This window comes from Crocodylus siamensis, chromosome 5 (assembly GCF_052110815.1).
Source record: "Crocodylus siamensis isolate JL-2025a chromosome 5, ASM5211081v1, whole genome shotgun sequence".
In the NCBI taxonomy this organism is placed as follows: domain Eukaryota; kingdom Metazoa; phylum Chordata; order Crocodylia; family Crocodylidae; genus Crocodylus; species Crocodylus siamensis.
In genome coordinates, this window is record NC_143399.1 from 177536608 (window position 1) to 177557713 (window position 21106).

Consider the following 21106-nt stretch of genomic DNA (forward strand, 5'->3'; position numbering starts at 1 on the left):
AGATGTTCCCCCAGATCCTGGTGGTCACCCCTGATAAACTTATAGGTGGCCACTAGATCACCCCTGAGCCTGTGCTTTTCCAGACTGAGGAGCCCCATAGCTCTCAGCCTTTCATCATAAGGTCTGTTTTCCTGACCTCTGATTATGCCTGTGGCTCTTCTCTGGACTCTCTCAAGTTTCTCTACATCCTTTTTGAATTGTGGAGCCCAAAACTGGATGCAGTACTCCAGCTGCAGCCTCACCAAGGCCGAGTACAATGGGAAAATGATGTCCTGGGATTTGCTTGGGAAGCATCTATGGATGCAAGCCAGCATTTTGCTTGCTTTACTAGCTGCAGCATCACATTAATGGCTCATTTTCATCTTGTGGTCAATGTTGACCTCCAAGTCCCTTTCGTCCATAGTGCTAGCTAGCGTAGCACTGCCGAGCCGATAAGTATGCTGTGGGTTTTTCTTCCTAAGGTGGAGAACCTTGCATTTTTCGGTGTTAAACACCATCAGGTTCTTGCCCACCCATTTCCTGATCCTATCAAGGTCAGCTTGGATTCCTCTCCTGTCCTCAGGCGTGGATGCTTTACCCCAAAATTTGGTGTCATCTGCGAACTTGGACAGTCCACTTCTGATACCAATGTCCATATCATTAATGAAGATATTGAATAATATAGGTCCAAGGACAGAGCCTTGAGGGACCCCTCTGGTCACAGCGCACCACAATGATTGACTTTCATCAACCACCCCTCTCTGTGTCCTATGGCGGAGTCAATTCCCCAGCCATCAGATCATGGTGAACCTGAGGTCTCAATTGGCCAGTTTTACTAAGAGGTGATTATGGGATACCACATCGAAAGCTTTTTTAAAGTCAAGATATCTGACATCAATCTCCTCTCCCTTGCCCTGGTGACAGGTCACCTGGTCGTAAAAGGAAATTAGATTGGTCAAGCAAGACCTACCTGCAACAAATCCATGCTGGCTATCCCTCAGGATGTTGCCATTGGCCAGTCTGTTAAGAATGGCCTCTTTGATAATCTTTTCTAAGACCTTCCCCAGAATAGAGGTCAGGCTGATGGGCCTGTAGTTAGCCAGTGACATACTTAAAATATTGGAACATTACTTCTAGTAATATACGTCATTAGAAGCATTTGGATTTTGTTCTGAGCTCAGTCAAATGAATTGGCTGGTATCTTTTTTCAGTGAGATATCATTAAGTGTTGCAGTCTTGCCCATTCAGTGATGTTCAAGGTAACTCTTCTGTTGCAGGCTTTCAAAAGCAAGTCTGTTGATGTGCTAGCAGCAATCTGTGTCCCAAAAATGGGGAAGAGCCCACAGGAAAGAAAGGAGGCATAAGGAACTACAACTGCCTTGGGGTACTATGGAGGTTCAGGCAGGCTTAAAGATTTATGTGTCCTCATTCCTTTTCACTTTAGGTAGAGAAAAGTTAGACCAAACATTTAATTTCAGGAGGGTGATGGGATTTCTTTTCAATCAAAAATGGCGAAAGTAAATATGTCAGGACACTCAGATACATTTTTTCTGAAGTTTTCTTTCTGAACAACTTATTTGGAATGAAAATACATAAGAAAACATCAGAATTACCATTGGGATGAAAATTCATTCTCTCTGTCATCTCTATAAATAATGCATCTGCTGCAGACAAGGGTATAATCACGTGCTGTTTATCATAAAAACTATTGTACATAGTCAGGAGATGCACTAAAGTAGATTTACAAAGTAGACATAAAAAAAAGTAGGCTTGCCTGTGGATCTGAGTTTGGAACTAAGTCTAGTGACTCATTTGAAAAGAAAAAAAGCACAAGTTCCAAGACATTTCTGTCTTCAGATTCTGCCATGCTACTGGGACACCAAATTCTGGCATGGTCAAAGCCCCCTCTGTATCTTCAGCTCCCTCCATCTACCTTGCTCTTAGATCCACCCTATCTACCCCATTCCCACTTACAAACCTCTCCTGAAATATTAGTTCATAATCTTTTAATCCTAAAGTAATACCTTGGTAAGAAAGAGAAGACATTTCTGGCATATTCAGAGAACATAAGTCTTTGACTTCATTTGGAAATCTCAAGCTCAGGAAATATGAGTGGGTTGGTAGCTTATTCAATCCTGTTGTCACATCCCAACTCCAGAAGATTGATAGTTTTAGCTCTATAAGACAGGAGCTAACAATATAACACTGCAAGCAACAACTGACATTCTGTCTTTGAAGATCTTGATTGAGAGACTAAATGAAAGAAAAGAGTGGTCAGTCGTGGTGTAGAACTGAACCATAGGGAAAGGCTGGTTACTACAGAGCAGTCATTTATCTCATTGTAATTTATATGCTATGAAGCTTTTCAGCTTTTCACCTCTTCAAGCTGTCTCCTTTTAACATGTCAAATACCATGCATGCTTGTCAGCAGAGCAAAATCAGAAGAGAAAAAGATACATCTAACTTACTAATTCAGTTTACTTTGTAGGAATATTTATGCATTCTATAAAATACTTGAGTGCTGTGTTAGTAATTCCAGTCTGCATGTAATGTAATAATAATATAAATTGGATGATGGTTTTAGCAGATTCTGTGAGATCTGAATTTGCTTTATTCTTAAGCATTATAGGCACAGAAGTAGTTACTTAGGCAATGAGTAGCCCACTCATTCTTTAGTGAAAACATATTTAAGAAAACAATACATGTTCTGCTTCCCTATCTCCCATTTAATTCTCTTTTATCAGATCCTCCAAGTACTGTAGTTCTGTCTCACTTTAAATCAAAACTCTTTTCAAGTCTTCTTTAAGGGCCTGAGTCAAGAAAAACAAAGGAAAAGACTCCCACCAACTCCAGCTGGCTTGAGATCAGGCTCTAAATGAGCAGTAATGTCCTGTTTCTCTTCACAATTTAATTCACCTCAATGTATGAACAGAAAGCCATAACACGCTCATCCTGCTTCTGAGTCTCAGATAGTATCAAGTGATAAAATCATCTCCCAGGACGAAGACAGGTTGGAAAACTGTTCTGTAAAGATAAAGCATAAATCCCCAAAGAGGCCCACAACAAAGGAAAACAAACATAGACTGCATTAGTGAGACCTCTACTACAGCCACCATTACCCCCCAAAAAATATATCCATGTATGACTTCAGAGAGGTGTGCAGACAAAAACTTCCCTTTAGAGTTCCCTGGACAGTTTGCTAGTGGACTGTGTTGCTTGTTTAAAATGATTTAGCAGTTATAAATGTCCTGTTCTGTTTATAATCTTTTCAGTTATAAATGTCCTGTTTATAATCTTTCTGTCCCATCCATGCCCAGCTTTAGTAAACGTCTCTTTAGCAGGAGGGAAGCACCAGCCCCTTGCCACCCCCCCCCCTTGCAGCCCAGTGACCACTCTGCCCACTGGCAGCTCACCCTTCCCTCCCCACTGCCGGAGAGGCAGGTAAGTCGGGTGTGTGTACAACATGGGGGTTTAATTGGCCCTAAATTGAAGTGGTGTTTTAAAAAACCCAATGGTTCAATTTAGGGCCCCCGTTCCATCTACACACACCCTTAAGTGCTAACAGCAGTGAGTAAGAAATGTTCTCAGTTCTCTATATCCCAAAAAAATGAATCTGTGATGTGCCCATATAAATTTCCAAAACATGCTCCATTTTTTGACAAGGGTCATCATCTTTTTATTTGCTTGCAAGCTTAATTTGACTATATTATGGGTGTAAATAGGAGTCCTTGCTACCTGATTTGCACTTGCAGTAATATCTACATTTAGCATCTACATCATGAAACTTATGGTGGTCTTTCACAATAATAAATAGAGATGTGTTGGAGAACATTGTGTCTCCTTGTAATCATGGAAGTGATTGCAGTATTGATTATACCCAAAGCTTAATACCACATTAAAGTGTAAATATCACTGTTAAACATGTATTTCTGCACAGAGTTGTCCATCCTACTCTAAATCCAAGCTTCCATGCCAGCACTAGAAAGTACTGGTTAGACATTTAACTGGAATGGTCAAGGCAGGGATGATCCTGCCATAAGCAGAGAGGTGGACTAGATGATCACCTGAGATCCCTTCTAGCTTTATTTTTCTATCATTCTATGACAGTATCCATAACACAGATATGCCCCTTTTCAGGTTGCTTCTGCAGGGGAAATGTTAGGGTTATAAAACTACTGTTTCACCTCTTTCATCACCTGCAATCCCAAAACAGTAGTTTTGTCCAAGGAGAAAGAAATATATTTGTCATCCAGGAATCTTAGCCTAGCAACTGAAACATTCTTAGGGGCTAAGAACAGGCAGCACAAAGTAGAGCAGAAACACAACACTTCTCTATTTTACCCTGGGACTGTGAAACTAAATGCCAACTTTGTCTCTTCGATGTAGTCCCAGAATTTGTTTCCGCTGTTTATCACCATATATTTATTAAATAACATGAGAAATATATCCCGAGCATGCTTAGCAACAGTGTATTTAACATGTGTGTGAGGAAATACCAGATACAAAAAGCCTTAACAGTTTGATTTGTTTTTAAAGTCAACCTGGTAGGGCTGTGTATAATTTTAACTAATCTGTGCAATATATGTAATAGCAAAAACTGGAAATCTGTGTGTGAATGGCCATTTGTGGGGACAGTTCCAGAGGAGGTGCAGTGGCATGGTCACACTCCCACTACTTTTCCCCTTTTTGCTCAGTGGCACATCCCTTCTCCTCCCATTGCTCCCCTTCCCCACCCACTACTGCCTATAACTGACCTGAAGGTGGGGGGAGCTCCAGAACCACATATGCCTTATTTCAGCTGGGTTGTTCAGGGATCTAGGGCTCAATGAGGGACAGCAGCAGCAGCAGTAGCAGTGGTAGTGGGTGTGGGTACCTTTTCCCTGAGACTGGTTCTGGGCTGCCAGGGAACACCAGGAGGACCACTGCCACTGCTTCTGTCCCTGCCTAAGCCTGGCTCCCTGCACAGCCTGAGTCAGGAGGGAACAGTGGCAGTGGCAGGCAGGAGAAAGGGAATATGGGAGGGAAGGGGACATGCCACTGAGCTTGGGGGTAAGTGTGGGGGTGCCAGGAAAAGTGGGGTTGGCGTTCTTACCTGATTTGGGGCATGGTCTGCCTACCCCAGTGGGCAGGGGAGAAGCTGGGAGCAAGGGGTCAGTTACCCCTGCAGTGTCAGTGACTGTCCCCATACCCCTCTGTACATGAATCTGTCTATAATCATTTTCAAAACTTGTTCCAGTATCATATGGAAGTTTCCTGCACACAAATTGGTGGGAGTTTCTAGGATTTGGATATAAATTCACAGAAAATAAATGCAAGACATAGTAATGAAATGTTGCAAAGAACATGGAATTTGCATCTATTCACAGGAAGGCTGAGTGGGTTAAGTAACTAATGTCAGTCACAGAACTGTAAGGTATAAAGCACACATGTAAATATCTAAACACATCAGGACCACTATAGTATATTTTTTAAATCAGGTGAAACTGCATAGGTTCATAAAGATTTCTTTGAACTGTAGATGTTACTTAGCTGTGCTTTAGAGCTGGTAAACTGTTCTTCTACATGTGTATTTATATTCCTTCCTAAATTGGCAGTGTATAATATTTATGGGCCTGATTCTGAAAATCTTTACTCTTATGAGTGATGTCATTGCCATCTGAAAGACATCTAAATTAGTAAGGCTATAACCTAATTCTACTGCGTAGGACTGCCTATAATCTACTTCTATAATCTATTTATTTAGAGTACTTTAAATAGTCCAAATTAATCTTACTTATAATCTAAAAATCCAGGCTAATGTTAGGATGTCTAACTGAAGTGAAAATAAAAGTGTTACTCCTGATTTACACAAGTAGAAGGGGAGAAGAATTTGGCTTAAACAAAAACATTCAGAAATAATAGCTTAGGGGCAGATCTACAGAACATTTCATTAGATAAAATGTTTCTCAAAGTGACAAAATGCAGTTGGATTTTGTGAGAAGCTGCAGAACCATTGGTACATCTTATAGATCAATGACTCTGTAATGAATTACCTGGAGGCTTATGCAATTCCATCAAGATTTCCACTTTATAATTCCTTTAGACTGAGAATTTAACCGAATGCTCCAGCTTGACAAATGTCTGTAAGTTTAGATTGTTTTAAACATAGCTTTTTCTCCTGCTTTTACATCACCCATCTATAGTATTTAGCTTCTAGCAATAAAAGGGGACTATATTTATGCCAATTTTTCATTCTGTGCTTAAGGATTGATACAATTATTTTTATAAGTTACCTCAATAGGCTTTTGTGGTATGTTACTATTGATTTTTTCATAGCATTTTGTAGCTTAATTAATCAATAATATAGCAAATGTTAGACCCCTAGAATTTGAACATGGGAAAGGGCTGATTCTATTGCTGAAGATGACCTCTTATTATTATTTTTCTTAATGTCAAAGTTGCATTTTTCAGAATATAGAAGTGTATAATGGTAATGCACATCCATGTTTTTATACTGTGGCACATGCACATATTTTTTTTCAATAATACTTTATCAGTGAAAAAAGAAAATGTCTCTCATTGTTCATCTTGTTACTTTGTTCCAGCCATTAAAGATTGCTTCAATGGTTCTTTGTTGTGTGCATCAACTAACAGATGTATTCCGCTCTCTCAGCGTTGTGATGGTATCTCAAACTGCATTGATTTCAATCTTGATGAATCCAGCTGTTCAGGTAGTCAGTTCATCTAATTATTATTTGCAACAGAAGTATATAGTTTTTGTAGTGGAGGAGGATTAAAGCAGCAGACAAAGCACAAATTGAACTGAATTTACCCTGATGAAATTTAGTCTGACTACAAAAGGGTTGGGATGAATGTGGCTTATTAAGATTCATTTATGAAGACGAAAGAAGAAAAGTATTTTACCTGATTGGACTGGGAGTATTTCTTGATATATATATATATATATTGCTTGAAAATAAAAGTTTCTTCCTTCAAACTTTTAGGCATGTACTGACTATAACAATGTCAAAAATCACGTTTAAATTCATCAAACATTTTGAAGCCAAAGGGGTTGGGTTTTTTAAAGTAAAGCACAATGCATGGGCAGGTTGAAGACAGAATATTTGCTTTAGCACAATAAGACTCAGTATTTATTTTTAGTACAGTTGAAAAACAATGTATAAATGTAAAAAAAGAAAAAGTGATGTGCCCAACAGAAAATCAGTTACTTCACTACAAAAGTTACTTGAAAACAAGATTGAGCTCTGTGTGTGTGTGTGTGTGTGTGTGTGTGTGTGTGTGTGTGTGTGTGTGTGTGTGTGTGTGTGTGTGTGTGTGTGTGTACAGTCCATTCTGTATGACAGCAATCTTCTTTCCATTGAAAACCATTACAAACTTCTGGGCTAAAATCTCAGATAACATTGACTTCAGGGGAGTTATGCTACCATTGCTAACACTTTTCCCTTATAAAACAAGTTTTACTAACCTAACCTAACCTCAGAAGATAGGCACAAGACAAAATTCTATGCTTAGGAACACAGAACAGAATTGAACCAATTCATAGTTGTTGTATGAAACTAATACATATGAAAAGCAATTATATTTTCCCATGAAAGAGACTAGCTAAACATAAAAGGATGTCAGGTGACAAAAGTAATGCAGTAAATTCTTGTAGTACTAAATAAGTGGGTCTCAGGTAGCCTATCATTTTAAGTAATTTAAGTAATTTGCTTCCTACATTATCTCCTTGAAAATGTGGGTATCCGCATAGAATAAATTGTTGCTTTTATTTTTATGCTTTCAGCAAACTGTCCATTTAATTTATTTACCTTAGTACCTGTTGCAACAGATGTAAAATGCTTTCCCTTACAGTTCCTGAATATACATACAGCTCATTCCTGCTGCTGCTGCCTTTCACCCTGGTGGACCTCTGGCTATGTAGGGTTAACATGCATCCAGGTTTTCCCAGACATGTCCTCTTTTTTGACCCCCTGTGAGGGTTTTTAAAATAAGAATGTATGTCCAGGTTTTCTGCTCTCCCAGACTGCCTGGGGTCACCAGCTCCCTGTGCAGGCTCCAGCGAGCTCCCAGGGGAGAGACAGAGAGAGAGAGAGCCTGTGTGCTGTGGGTCAGAAGTGAGGGGCACCAGCAGGGAGTGGGGGGGCAGGGGACTGCTGTTTGGGAGTGAGGGGCACTTGCAGGGCTGGGGTCAATGGTTTCAGAGTGAGGGGCAGCAGCAGGGGGTGGCTTGCCAGTGAGGGGCAACAGAATGGGCAGTGGCAGGACACTGGTGTATCATTGCCCCCCCACCATCATATTTCCCCTGCCCCCCACCTTCCCTCTCCCCCTATTTGTGACAGGTGTCCTCTTTTTTGGACCTGGAAAATGGTAACCTTATGTATGCTATGCAGAGCCACATTAAAGTCTTTGAGGTTGCACATGGACTCTAGAACATGGTGATGCCCAGTCAATTTCAGGATCAAGGCTATATGTTTGTTTTAATTACTTGCTCACCCTCATAAAATTGTAACTTTATTATAATAAAAATGATATTCTGGCTGTTCAGATAGTACCATATGGCTTCTATGGTTCTTTTGAGATATATTTTTGAAGTGATGAGCCACTGATATTAACAGAAGTATATGATTAAGGGTCCAATCTTTGCAGTGTATAAATTTAAGGAAGCTCAGCTTCTTATACATGCATTTGAAGTTATCTGGGTAAACTATCCTACTGAATTCACTAGATATACAGTAAATAATTTAGGGTGCAGACAGAAGTGACATCTTTACCTGATCTGGCCACAGAAAGCAGTTTATAGCTGTGACCAAACACAAGTGCGTAGCTGCAAACAGTTTTAAAAATGGTCAACTGGCTGAAAATCTGACCACCCGTCTGACCATTGCATAAAATATTAGATGAAGATGTCACAACTCATGTCTGTGGAGCTCCTAGTCTGTCTGTTTTCAGAACAGGAGAAGGGAAAGGAAGTAGAAGGAGTTCAGTCTGAGGGGTTTTCAGTGCCCCCTCCCCCTGGAAGGTTCGGCAGGTGTTTTGCAGCCCCCTACAATGTGGGGGGCTCCAATTCACCCATCCCATCCTTCAGCACCAGCTGGGGAGCCCCAAGAATGAGCTTCCTGCACTGCCCTTTCCCCCTTTCCATTCTGAAAACAGGGAGGACTGGCAGAAAGCCCTGGCCCTTGTTATGGGAACCTGGCTGCAGGCACTCAAACAAAACTAGATTTCCCTCCCCCCTTAAACCAACAGTGAACTTATGTTTGGTCTGGGGTAGCATAACTCAGCACACTTTGCAAAAATCATTCTGACTTACACCTGGGACCTGCACTTCTGTCTGCACCCTTTGACCTTGATCTAGTGATTCTTAAGCAGGTTGCTGCAGCACCCCAGAGTGCCTTATGAGCCTTTCAAGGGTGCTGCAGAGTGCTTAGCACTGTTAGATTTGCAACATGATTCACAAGATAAACCAAGAGTTTTCAAATAGGAATCCATATTGTTAAAAAGATTCTGACCTGCTGAGATCTTTCTGAGTTCTTTGCAGCAGAATTGCTCTATTCATAGTTTCATAGTAGCTAGAGTCGGAAGGGACCTAGGTAGATCATCTAGTCCGACCCCCTGCCTTGGCAGGAAAGAGCACCGGGGTCAGATGACCCCGGCAAGGTGCTCATCTAACTTCCTTTTAAAAATCCCCAGGCTAGGAGCCTGCACCACTTCCCCTGGAAGCTGGTTCCAGGCCCTAGCCGCCCTGACTGTGAAGTAGCGCCTCCTTCTAAACTTACCCTCCGCCAGCTTGTGACCGTTATTCCTGGTCACTCCTGGCAGCGCACGGGGGAACAGGGACTCCCCCAGTACCTGCTGATCCCCCCTGACCAGTTTGTAGCAGGCCACAAGGTCCCCCCTTAACCTTCTCTTGTGGAGGCTAAACAGGTTCAGGTCCCGTAGCCTCTCCGCATAAGGCCTGCCCTGCTGACCCTTGATCATACGAGTGGCCCTCCTCTGAACTCTTTCCATATCGTCCACGTCCCTCTTGAAGTGCGGCGCCCAGAACTGGACGCAGTACTCCAGCTGCAGCCTGACCAGTGCCGCATAGAGGGGGAGGATCACCTCCCTGGACCTGCTCGAGATGCATCTGTGGATGCATGACAGGGTACGGTTGGCCTTCTTGACTGCCTCCCCACACTGCCGGCCCATGTTCATCGTGGAGTCAATGACGACCCCAAGATCCTTTTCCGTCTCCGTGCTGGCAAGAGGGGAGTTCCCCAACCTGTAAGTGTGGTGCCGGTTCTTCCTCCCCATGTGCAACACCTTGCACTTATCAGTGTTAAACCCCATCCTATTCTCATCCGCCCACCGTTGCAACCTGTCAAGGTCAGCTTGTAGCCTATTGCACCCTTCTAGTGCACCCACATCCCCCCACATCTTAGTGTCATCAGCAAACTTGAACAGGGTGCTTTCTACCCCCTCATCCAAGTCACTGATGAAGATGTTGAACAGTGCGGGCCCGAGGACCGAGCCCTGCGGAACCCCACTGCCCACGTCCTTCCAGGTTGAGAAGGACCCATCCACTACCACCCTCTGGGTGCGGCCCTCCAACCAGTTGGCGACCCATTTGACCGTGTGGGCATCGACACCACAGTCTCCCAGCTTTTTGATGAGGACAGGGTGAGAGACAGTGTCGAAAGCCTTCCGGAAGTCCAGAAAGACTACATCCACAGCAACCCCTGCGTCTAATGATTTGGTGACCTGATCGTAAAAGGCCACCAGGTTGGTCTGACAAGACCTGCCACTGATGAACCCATGTTGGTTGCCCCTGAGCATGCATTCCCCCGCAAGGCCCTCCTGGATGTGTGCCAGGATAATTTTTTCAAAGAGCTTACCCGGGATTGAGGTAAGACTAACTGGCCTGTAATTTCCCGGGTCCTCTTTTTTTCCCTTTTTGAAGATAGGGACCACATTGGCCCTCTTCCAGTCCTCCGGCACCTCGCCAGAGCACCACGAGTGCTCATAGAGCCGCGCCAGGGGTCCCGAAATGACCTCGGCCAGTTCCTGTAGAACCCTAGGGTGAAGATCGTCCGGACCAGCGGACTTGAACACGTCCAGCCTCTCCAGAAGTACCTATTATTTCTCTTTATTCCAAAAAATTGAAAACTAAGAGCTGGAATATTTCAAGGGGTGCCCTGAGTCTGAAAAAAGTTGAGACCAACTGCCTTAGTTGCCTAATTTTACTCCTGTAAGTAGTCCCATTACAGTTAATGAGAATGATCCCCTATATAATGCACTCATGCACCAAAATGTCGCAAGATCAGGACATAAATTGTTTGATTGTGATAGATTAGGTCATGGCTGTAAATCCCAGCAGACTTTCTGAACAGTTTAAAGGGATGAAGTGCAGAGGTTCCCAAACTTTTTCTTATTGTGTATCCCTTTCCAGATTTACCAGCTGCCTCAGTACCCCTACCAGCATATTTTAACCCCTTAAATGCCAATTTTTATTATAATGAAAATTAAATCCACCATTACAGAATTTATCCTGCGTACCCGCTATAAATGTCTTGCATGCCTCCAGATGTACACATATCACAGTCTGGGAACCCCTAATGTAGTGCCTTGCTGTAATGTAGGAGACTATTTAGTGGTAAAAAAAATCCTGAAGAAAGCTCAACCATTATTAATCCTAATTGGAAATCTAGTAACAAACACTTACAGGAATTCTTTTCTGTCTTTAGAAAAGCTAAGGGTTGACTTTTTAGTTTTTGAGACTTCCTTGGTAGACAGATACTTTATTAAAGTCAAAACTTTTAATGACAAAATGTTTCTGAACTTTGCATGACCTCATGCACATGAGATACCCATGTGTCACAAGTCTGCAAGACCACATGGTGGGCTGTATCTTTCTTCTTAAACTTCTTACTCTTTTAAAATTAATTTCTCTTGAGTTTTCTATGTCCATACCTCTGAGAAATCATTACTGAGAAAGCTGGTCACACAGCAGATGGTAAGCATCTGGTTTTCTCCCTCCCCACTACTTTTAAACTACTAATAAGAATATCAGAGTTAGGCACTATATAAACTCAAGTTCAACACTCTTAGCTGATTCTTTTAACTGTTATATAGCATTAAGATATTCATATTGTTTACTGAAGGTTCTAGTGAATCATTCCATTACTGGAATCATTTAAGCTTGATTTGAGAAAATATTAAGGTCCTGGTTCAGCAGATACATGAGTAATCCATTGACTTCAGTGGGAATACTATGATTAGGTCAAGCATGTGACCAAGTATAGAATCTTTAGAAGCGCTCAGTACTCAAAATGACAGATGTCCTCACTAACAGCTGGGGTTATTCACATCTCTGAAAATTAAACTGTAGATGATTCCAGCATAGGAAAAAAATCTCATGTTGGCAGGGACAATTTGTGTGTTCCTTAATCTAATAATGGTTGTTTACTTTCATGTTTTTAGATTGTCCTGATGGCTATTGCAAAAATGGAGGAACCTGTATCATCAAAGAAGTTATTCCTTTATGCCAGTAAGGTTCACATTTATTCTTTTGTGGGAGAATTTATTTTGTTCCTTATGGATAGAAATGACAGTCAATGGCAATGCATTTTTGAACAGTAAATACACTACATGCTAGTGCTATTTTCATGTACAGTAGCTGAGTGAACAAGAGAACAACATATACATAAGACTGTTCTGAGAGGAATATTAGCCATCAACTAGAATTTTCTGTGACTTTCATCTGTCTTGCATTAGAGGTGGGATCGCCTGTTTTTCCAAAACTTGATGTTTCCTTTCTCATATTGCAGCATTGTCTCATCAGCATTTAAAAAAACATGATGCTATGAAAAATGATATCTTAATTTGCAGTAGACTCATTGTGCCTCTCAAGCAAGATTTATAACAAACCACTGTTTCCAGCTCTGCATGAAATCCCTGGTATAATGTTTCTTTTAATACATAGTGCAGCAGCTGCTTTTACACTTATGGCAAGCAAAGTGTTAAGTGTAATGTTGCAGTGTTGCTGTTTTATAATGCAGTGTTGCAATATTGCCTGGTAAAGCACAAATAAGGAATATATTATAATCTGGCATTTTAAAAAGTCATAAGAAAAAGCATCTGAATTCCTGAGATGCATCTCTGTGACCATGAAACCCTGTTTTTTCCCCACTTAAAGAGATACTCCACCTCTCTGTAAGCAGGAAAAGCTGGGCAGGCATTCCCAGGCTTGAGGGACCAGGTGCTGCATGGGAATGCCCAGGGCATGCAGGGCTGAGACGCTCAAGTCCTGGGAGTGCCTGACCCAGGTAGCTAGAGACTGCTCTGGGATGCCCATGCTCTCCTGCCATAAAGCTAATAGATATCCTCTTTGAAGATGAAGCACACATTATTACTTGTCTTTGTGGTGCAATAAAAGGTATGGACATCTGTTTGCTTTCACTTTGTGCTGTAATAAAAATTGTGGATGCACAAAGTCGACGTCTGTTTCTAGCCAAAGATGCAAACAGTGTTTGGAAGTTTTATACCAAATAAGATCAAAAAACTTATACAAAAGGTATCAGACCAAACAGAAAAAAAGACCAAAAAAAAAAACATTTCAAGAAAGTTTAGAAGGGATGGGAAAAAGGATTCAACTTCCAAAGACGCTATGTTTTAGAGGTCACGTATTTTAGGGATGAAGTGAGAATTGCCAAAAAATCAAACTAAGTTAGATTTTAAAAAGTAAACTAAAACAAATGGCAAAAAAACTCTTCAGCTATGCTATGTGACAAGAAAAGAAGTAGAACATCTATGCTGTGAGGAAAGAGTAGAAATCAAAGGTAAGCTGAATATGACCCAATATCTAAATGTATGTTTTGTCTGTTTTCAGCAAGGACAATAATGTTGATCATGGGGGGGAATAGAATAATGGCTAATGGGATTGAGAATTTGAAATGAACATCATCACAAACAAGGTAGAAGCAAAACTCTGAATGCACTTAAGTCATAGGGGAGGAGGGGAATATTTTTTTCCATTCCAGAATACCAAAAAACAAACAAAATGGTAAATCAAATTGCCAGTTCAGTAGCATGGGATTTTAATAATCAAGCAAATTGAGCATGGTACCATATGATTAGATTATAATACAAGTAATACCTATGTTTAATATGGAAGGAGGGAATGCTGTCCAGGTACCTACAAATCTGTTAGTCTTACATCAATAGCATGCAAACCTTTAGAACAGTTTTTGAAGAAAAGATAAAGATGTGGAGGTAAATAGAAAGTTTCATAAAATGTAACAGAATATACCAGAAATAAATTGTGTCAGACTAGCTGATATAATTCTTTGATCCGATAACTGATTTTCCAGAAAAGGGAAATTTTGTAACTGTCATCTATCTCATCTTCATTAAAACATTTGATACAATGGAAAATTATTGCTTGAACTGAGAGAGCTTGGGAATCAGTTCAAGAACTAAAGGTGGATAAGAAACTGACTACAGGAAATATAACAATAGTTTGTGTTGACGTGGGAGCTATTAGACTGGGATTTCAGAGGTTACTAGTGGAAGTTCTCAAGACTTGGTCTGGCATCCAACCTTGCTGACTTTCATTATCTAGGCACAAAAAGTAGGAAATGGTAAAAGAAGAGGAACACCTGGGAGCTTTGGAAAACCACAGGTGTCCCCAACCACGAGCCCCCAATGTGATGTGACCTTGGAAAAGGCAAATATGATGGTGGGACATATTACACAATGTACCATATTTACTCAAATCTAAGATGATCCTGAATTTAAGACAGTCCCCAATAATTAGATTTTTTATGTGGGCAAAATGATAAATTTGTAATAATTTTCCAAGTACAGAATCTAATAATAGGGCAGTCACCTTTAATTCCCTCCCCCCACCCCCATTGCTGAGGAGGAGCAAGCGGTAGGAGGCAGGTGGTTTGGGCAGGTGGAGCAACTTGCCCCCTGCTTGTACCTGCTCCTCTGCTCCCCACTCCCACAGACTTGGGACCCCCTTCCTCCTCTGTCTCTGCTCTCCCTCCTGCTCCATGCCCCCAGTGTCTTCTCCCTGCTTCCCCCCTCCTTTCCCAAGACTCTTTTCCCTGATCCTGCCTCCTCTTCAGACTCTGTCTCCACCTACTCTTCCTCCTCCACCCTCTGCTTCCACCCCTCACCCAGCCCCTGATACTCCTTCCCCCACCCTTACCCTTGCTCTATGCTGGCAGGCCCTGTTCCCTGTTCTAGCCTGGGCATGGTAGCCCAAGGGCACTGAGCCCCAGCCCAGTCCCATAAAAGCTATGTGGGCTTCATGCCACCGCTGTGGGACTGGGCTGGGGCCATACTCAGTGCCTCAGGCTGCTGTGTCGATGTATCCTGCTGGTGTAGACCAAGGGTAAGTGCGGGGAGAGGGAAGGAAGAGGAGGGGTGGGGGAGGGAGATGAGGATGCAGAAGCAGTTGCAGGGGAGGGGGGCAGGCAGCAGCTGTGATTACGGCCCTGGCTCCTAGGTGCAGGCTAGGGTCCGAGCCACAGCAGCTGTTTCCCCTAACCCCCACCTCACCATCATACTCAGTTCTAAGATGAGGAGCTTTTTTCCCAATGTTAAATGGAGAACAAACCCTCATCTTAAAACTGACTAAATATGGTATTTCCAGTGGAGATAGGAAGCATTAATGCCCTTTTACTTAGATGATCTGGGAAATGGAGAATCTAAGTTACATTAATTTCTTGGCTTTTTAATCTATCAAAACAAAGGTGGGTGGTAGGAGTGATGTAGTTTGTTGTCTAAAAATATATTGTGGGAGATAAACACTGGAAAGGGGAAAAACTGTTTAAGCTAAAAGACAGTATTTACCCAAGAATTAATGATATAAATAGACTACAAATAAATTTATGGTGGAAATTAGGTTTTTAATCATCTATGGAAAGAGGTTCTTCAATCGCCTTCTAATAGGAGTAGCAGGGACAAACCCTAATTTTGAGATTGAGCTTGATAAAAGACTATTTGACATGGTTCCTGTGATAGGAGAGAGCTAGACTGTTACACAAGAGATACCATCTAGTCTCTACATTCAGTGTTTAATTTATGTCTTTCTTCTCTCTCTTTGTAGTAATCGGTTTAAGTGTAATTCTAATTATTTCTTGTCACGTGATAATTGATTAATCACCACTGCATGTAATATGACAGGATGTCTAATTTAAATTAAGAAAATACCCTTAGCTCTCCTTGGTGATCATTTATTAGTATTTGCTTTGCCAGTTCTGGTGTCTCCTCATGTCTTTTGTTACTACTAAAGGTAATATGCATGAAAATTTGCTGAAATTTACAAAGAATTTACAGTGACCCCTCTGTCCCAAATTATAATGATATTAAATACTGCATTACCATTGAATAATGGGTGCCCTTGCATGACTAGTTGAAGAAGTGTAAGGGTGCTATTACAGGTTACCTTTAAAACATTTCAAATCTGTAGAATTTTATGCCATCATAAAGTTAGAACAGTTTCAGAGTAGTCACAGGTTAATACCTAATTATGTCTCAGACCTGCACAATTCTGACTTGCCACTAAAGGGCCTGGCTAGCATGGAGGAGGATGGCATGTCACTCAGTGGTGGAAGAACCACAAGGTGGCTTCCTTGACTCCCCAGCTAGTAAAAGCCAGCCAGAGCTGAAGGTAGAAGGGGAATAGTCTTGAAAAAAAAACCTCTTTGAAGTGAAGTAAAGATCAGGGCAGAAATAAAGTGAAAGGAGTGACAAAGAAGTTTTTTGTTTGTTTTTGTTTTTTGGGGGGTGGGATGGTTAAAGGACCAGAATCTTGCATGCATTTCACTGAATTGGGATTGGGTTAATGGATTGGTTGGGTTAGTATTCACACTAGGGCAAAGCTGAGACCCAGTGGGCTGACTGCTTGCACGCCAGAATATGGGGAGAGCTGAGACGCAGCTGAAAATGTTTTCTGTTCTCTGACTCATTATCTTCACAGAGGTTGACACCCTTTAACAGGTGAATGCTCTGTTTTAAGTGTCTTCATAACAGTTTAGAGGTGACCTGTAACACCACTGTGGGCACTTCTACACAAGATGCTCACTGCAGTTGACTAATTAGTTGCACAGCAAATGTCTCAGCATCTACATGTCTACCCCATTAGGTTGGAGTAAACTCATTTATTCCACAGCAGGATAAATACAAGTACTATGCTGCTGGGGAGTAAAACACTGCAGCCATGCATGTGTAGACAGTGGAGGGGCTGGCTGGGGCCTGAGGGTGCTTCAGTGTGGGAGCTGTCTGGTGGCTAGTCCTGCACTGAAGCTGTCTTGTGCCCCAGCCAGCCCCTCAACAGCACATTGAGCCAAGGGAAGCAGCCCCAGGCTGGCTAATCTCCCAGGCCCCTCTCATCCAGGGGTGCTCCCCTTGGCTCAACATGCTGTGGAGGGGCTGGCTGGGGCACAAGGCAGCTTCCACTAGCCAGTGGGCAGCCCCCACACTGACCTCCCAGGCCCCTCCCAGCTAGGGCTGCTGTGCCCTGGTTCAACGTGCTGCACATGAATAAATGGCAGAGCTTATTTCTCTGGAGTTTATTTCTCCTTGGCACATGTTCAAGTGGTGTGGTTTAACACGCATAGTTTAACATTCAACACATGCGGTTTGTGGCACCGCAATGCCACAAACCTCATGTTCCTGCACATCTGGATCTGGCCTGTTAGTGTAAAGGAGGAGTGCAAAGCAGGATGTCTTCCAAAACTCCGAAAAGCAATAGCTCTTTACTTATCATAAGTGAGATTTTCTGGGTTTTTAGGATGACTACTTGGCAAAAACAATCAAGTCTGTTAAGCAGAATGCAAGTTCAAGGTGACTTTTAGCAGCTTGTTTCCATTCCTTCTCATGGCTGTATGTCAGAGGACAATCAAGCTTACTGTAGTGCACTTTTCTAAAGAGGTTTGAATCCAACTTCCATTTGACATGTTCAGAGCTGAAGTATCAAACTACAGCTGTCTACATCTTTTCATTAAATACCTGTGGGTGGCCAAGAAGGTTGTTAGGAATAAGGAGGGTGAATTCTTCAGCCCTTTGGATGCAAATAACAAGGGAGGCAAGGGAGAAAAATCATGTAGTAGGCACAAATCTAGATCAGATTTCACCATCTGTTTGACATCTGGAGCACAGTCTTGCCAGATGAGGATCCAGTCCTTTAATATATATTGTTGAGTGTAAATTTGTCAGCTGTTAAATCATGTACTTTAATTAGCTCTTACTAAGCATCTAGTCATTGCATCTATGACCAATTATAGCAGGATACTTCTGGGATGCAGTTACTGATGATGCTTTCTCTGGCCAGGTTTACAGTGCAATGTGGAGCATTGCAAATATGATGGTTTTGGCTTCCCCTTGGCTCATGCATGAAACACAAGTTGGTGTCGAACATATTGCTCCAAAGTACCATACCATTCCTACTTGTTCTCACCAAATTCCTCTCTAATGGATATGCAACTGAATGCCTAAATTATCTACTTTCACCCATGTTTGAATTTGTAAATCATTTATCGCAAACAGAAATGACAATAATTTTTTGCACATGCATTTACCTAGTTTGCATGCACAATTGAGTTAACAGCCTATGCAAATTCAATAACTAATTATGCATACCTTTTGTGTACACAATGGCATATCTAATTTCTTTTAAAACAGGCTTCAAATCACTGGAAATATTTTGGACAGAAATGTTGAGAATAACATGCACTACAAAATTTAGTTGTTATGAAACTCTGACATTTGTAATTTTAAGTGGTTACACCACTGTCTAGGTGTCAGAATGAAAGGTGGTAGCAAGAGAAACATTTCTCACCAGACTGATTACACACAGTTTTAAGCCTAACACTACCTAGACAGGATTTATAGTATACCGCATTCACATTTGGTATATTTCACTGTTCCTGTCTAATAATGAATTAATTATGCTACCTGCTTTTCCCTCTATATACTAAATATATAGCAGATCAAATTTAGGAGCAAGTACATCGATCGGTCCATTCTAAAAGAGAACAAAGGGCACACTTTTATTAGTTCTTGAATTTTAAGAACAGACTCTAGTGGTAAGTAGAAAATGCAATTACATTAGCTGCCCAGTAGTTTAACAAACGTGTTACACATTAGAAATGTATCCTCATTAAACATACTTTTACAATTACACATAATATGTACACATCCAAATTATGCAGCTAAGAATTTTGAAGAAAATATTTTATGCAGACAATTAATTGAGGGCTTCCTTGTTTTTCAAGAAGTTATTATTGTCCAGACTATAGAAATCATCCTTTTATTTTCTTTTGCTTAGTAGAAATGGGCAACATGGCTTTTCCTGCTTTATCTTACAGAGAAAAACTAAGTTTTTACAATATTGTCATTGATTCAGAAGAACTTTCTTACTGTTTCTTCATAGACGTACTACATGCTCTCTATCTGATCCCAAACTTTCTCTCACCTGTCTTTCTCAACTTTAAGAGCAGCTTTTTAGAAGAATCTCATACGTTCTATTTTAATGAACATCCAAAGTGTTTTGGGGAGTGGAGTTGTTTGTTTTGTTTTTGCCTGTAGCACAATAGTATTTAGTATAGTTGTATGAGCATAACTTTTTTAGTAGCTGAAACATCTTCTCAGCATTAGATTTGGTATCCAAATGTCTAAATACTTTATTATGGTAAGATTTTCAGAAATCCTTGCACCTCAAAAAATTCTGAATAATGTCGTTGTAAGTTTGCATTTTGATTAGTAGATAAAAATATAAGAAATACACAGTTGTTACATGATCATATGCTGAATACTGACACACAGGCTAGGGACAGACATTCAAAAAGCCTAAACAGATTCAATCTTTGTAAGTTAATCTAACCTGCAAAGTTTGAACCGATTTGTAGATGGATAGACATTCCCTTTTCATTCCCTTTTTGTTCCAGTGAAATTGGAGACCCACACAGACACCTCTCAGCATTAGCTGGGAAGGGCAGTGGGGAGGGAGGAGGCAAGCCATGGCTATATGCCAGGTCCCTGCACTGTGGTCCCTGCTGTGGAGGAGGTGGAGGAGGGGGAATCCCTGCTTGCACAGCCACTGGGGGGTGGGGGAGAAGCCTGGCAGTCGCTGCAGTCCCTCAACCAGCTGAAGCAGTGATAGTGCTCTGGCTAGGAAGGAGAGAGGCAGGGCCAGCCCTGCTCTGCTTTAGCAAACAGCCCCACCCAGACCAGAGAGTATGCTGGGATGCTGGAGGACTCTGGTTTAACTTAAACTAGGAAGGGGTCTGGGACAGACATTGCATAAACCAGTTTGACCCAAATTAGTTAAGCCTGGTATTACATTCAACCAGGTTTATCTCAAACTGGTTTCAGCCATTTTCAAATTGGTTTATGTGCACTGAACATCTGTTCTGTTACAGGTTTAAACCAGTTTCTGATCACTTAAACTGGTTTATGTGTAATTTCTGTTCCTAGCCACAAAGGTCAAAATTCTTTGACAATAATGTAAATGTTATGTATATTGGTATAATTTGCATGTTTCCACAAAAATAGTGGGGAATTAGGAGAAGCCACAACCAGTTGAAGAAGGTACATAAATTGGGACCTCCCACACTAGATTGATTGTTTGTATCAGAGAACACAGGAGTAGGAATTAGGAGACCCAGGTTGGCAGCCAGAGCTTCTGTGGAAGGGACCTCTGCCCATACCATCCCATAGTTAGATGGCAGGGGCTCCAGCAGAGGAGGGCTTTCACCATACTGCACTGCAACTGGGTGGTGGAAAGAAGCAGGGGTGGCATCTGGATCCAACTGCCCACCTTTCTCCAACCTGAGCTGGGTTGTTCCAACCCCTGTTCTATATTTAGAACCTGAACATAACATGTTAAACTGATGGCAAGGTTCTTTGAGCACATGTGATATCTTTTATTAGATCAACTGAGTAGTTGGAAAAAAAGGGTCATGGCAAGCTTTCAGGTGTAGTCAACCTTCTTCTTCTCAGTGACCGTTATTCCTGGTCACTCCTGGCAGTGCTCGGGGGAACAGTGACTCCCCCAATGCCTGCTGATCCCCCCGACTAGTTTATAACAGGCCACAAGATCCCCCCTCAGCCTTCTCTTTTGGAGGCTGAACAGGTT

The 21106-nt window shown here is 41.7% G+C and overlaps 1 protein-coding gene across 1 annotated transcript in view; it reads left to right on the forward strand.

The window, feature by feature from the left end:
- MALRD1 (MAM and LDL receptor class A domain containing 1) overlaps positions 1-21106 on the forward strand; it is a 500931-nt gene that overhangs the window by 412024 nt on the left and 67801 nt on the right. The window contains exons 33-34 of the mRNA XM_090049813.1: positions 6564-6689; positions 12439-12505. Coding sequence (XP_089905939.1) covers positions 6564-6689; positions 12439-12505 — 193 coding nt within the window. The remainder of the gene's footprint in view (positions 1-6563; positions 6690-12438; positions 12506-21106) is intronic.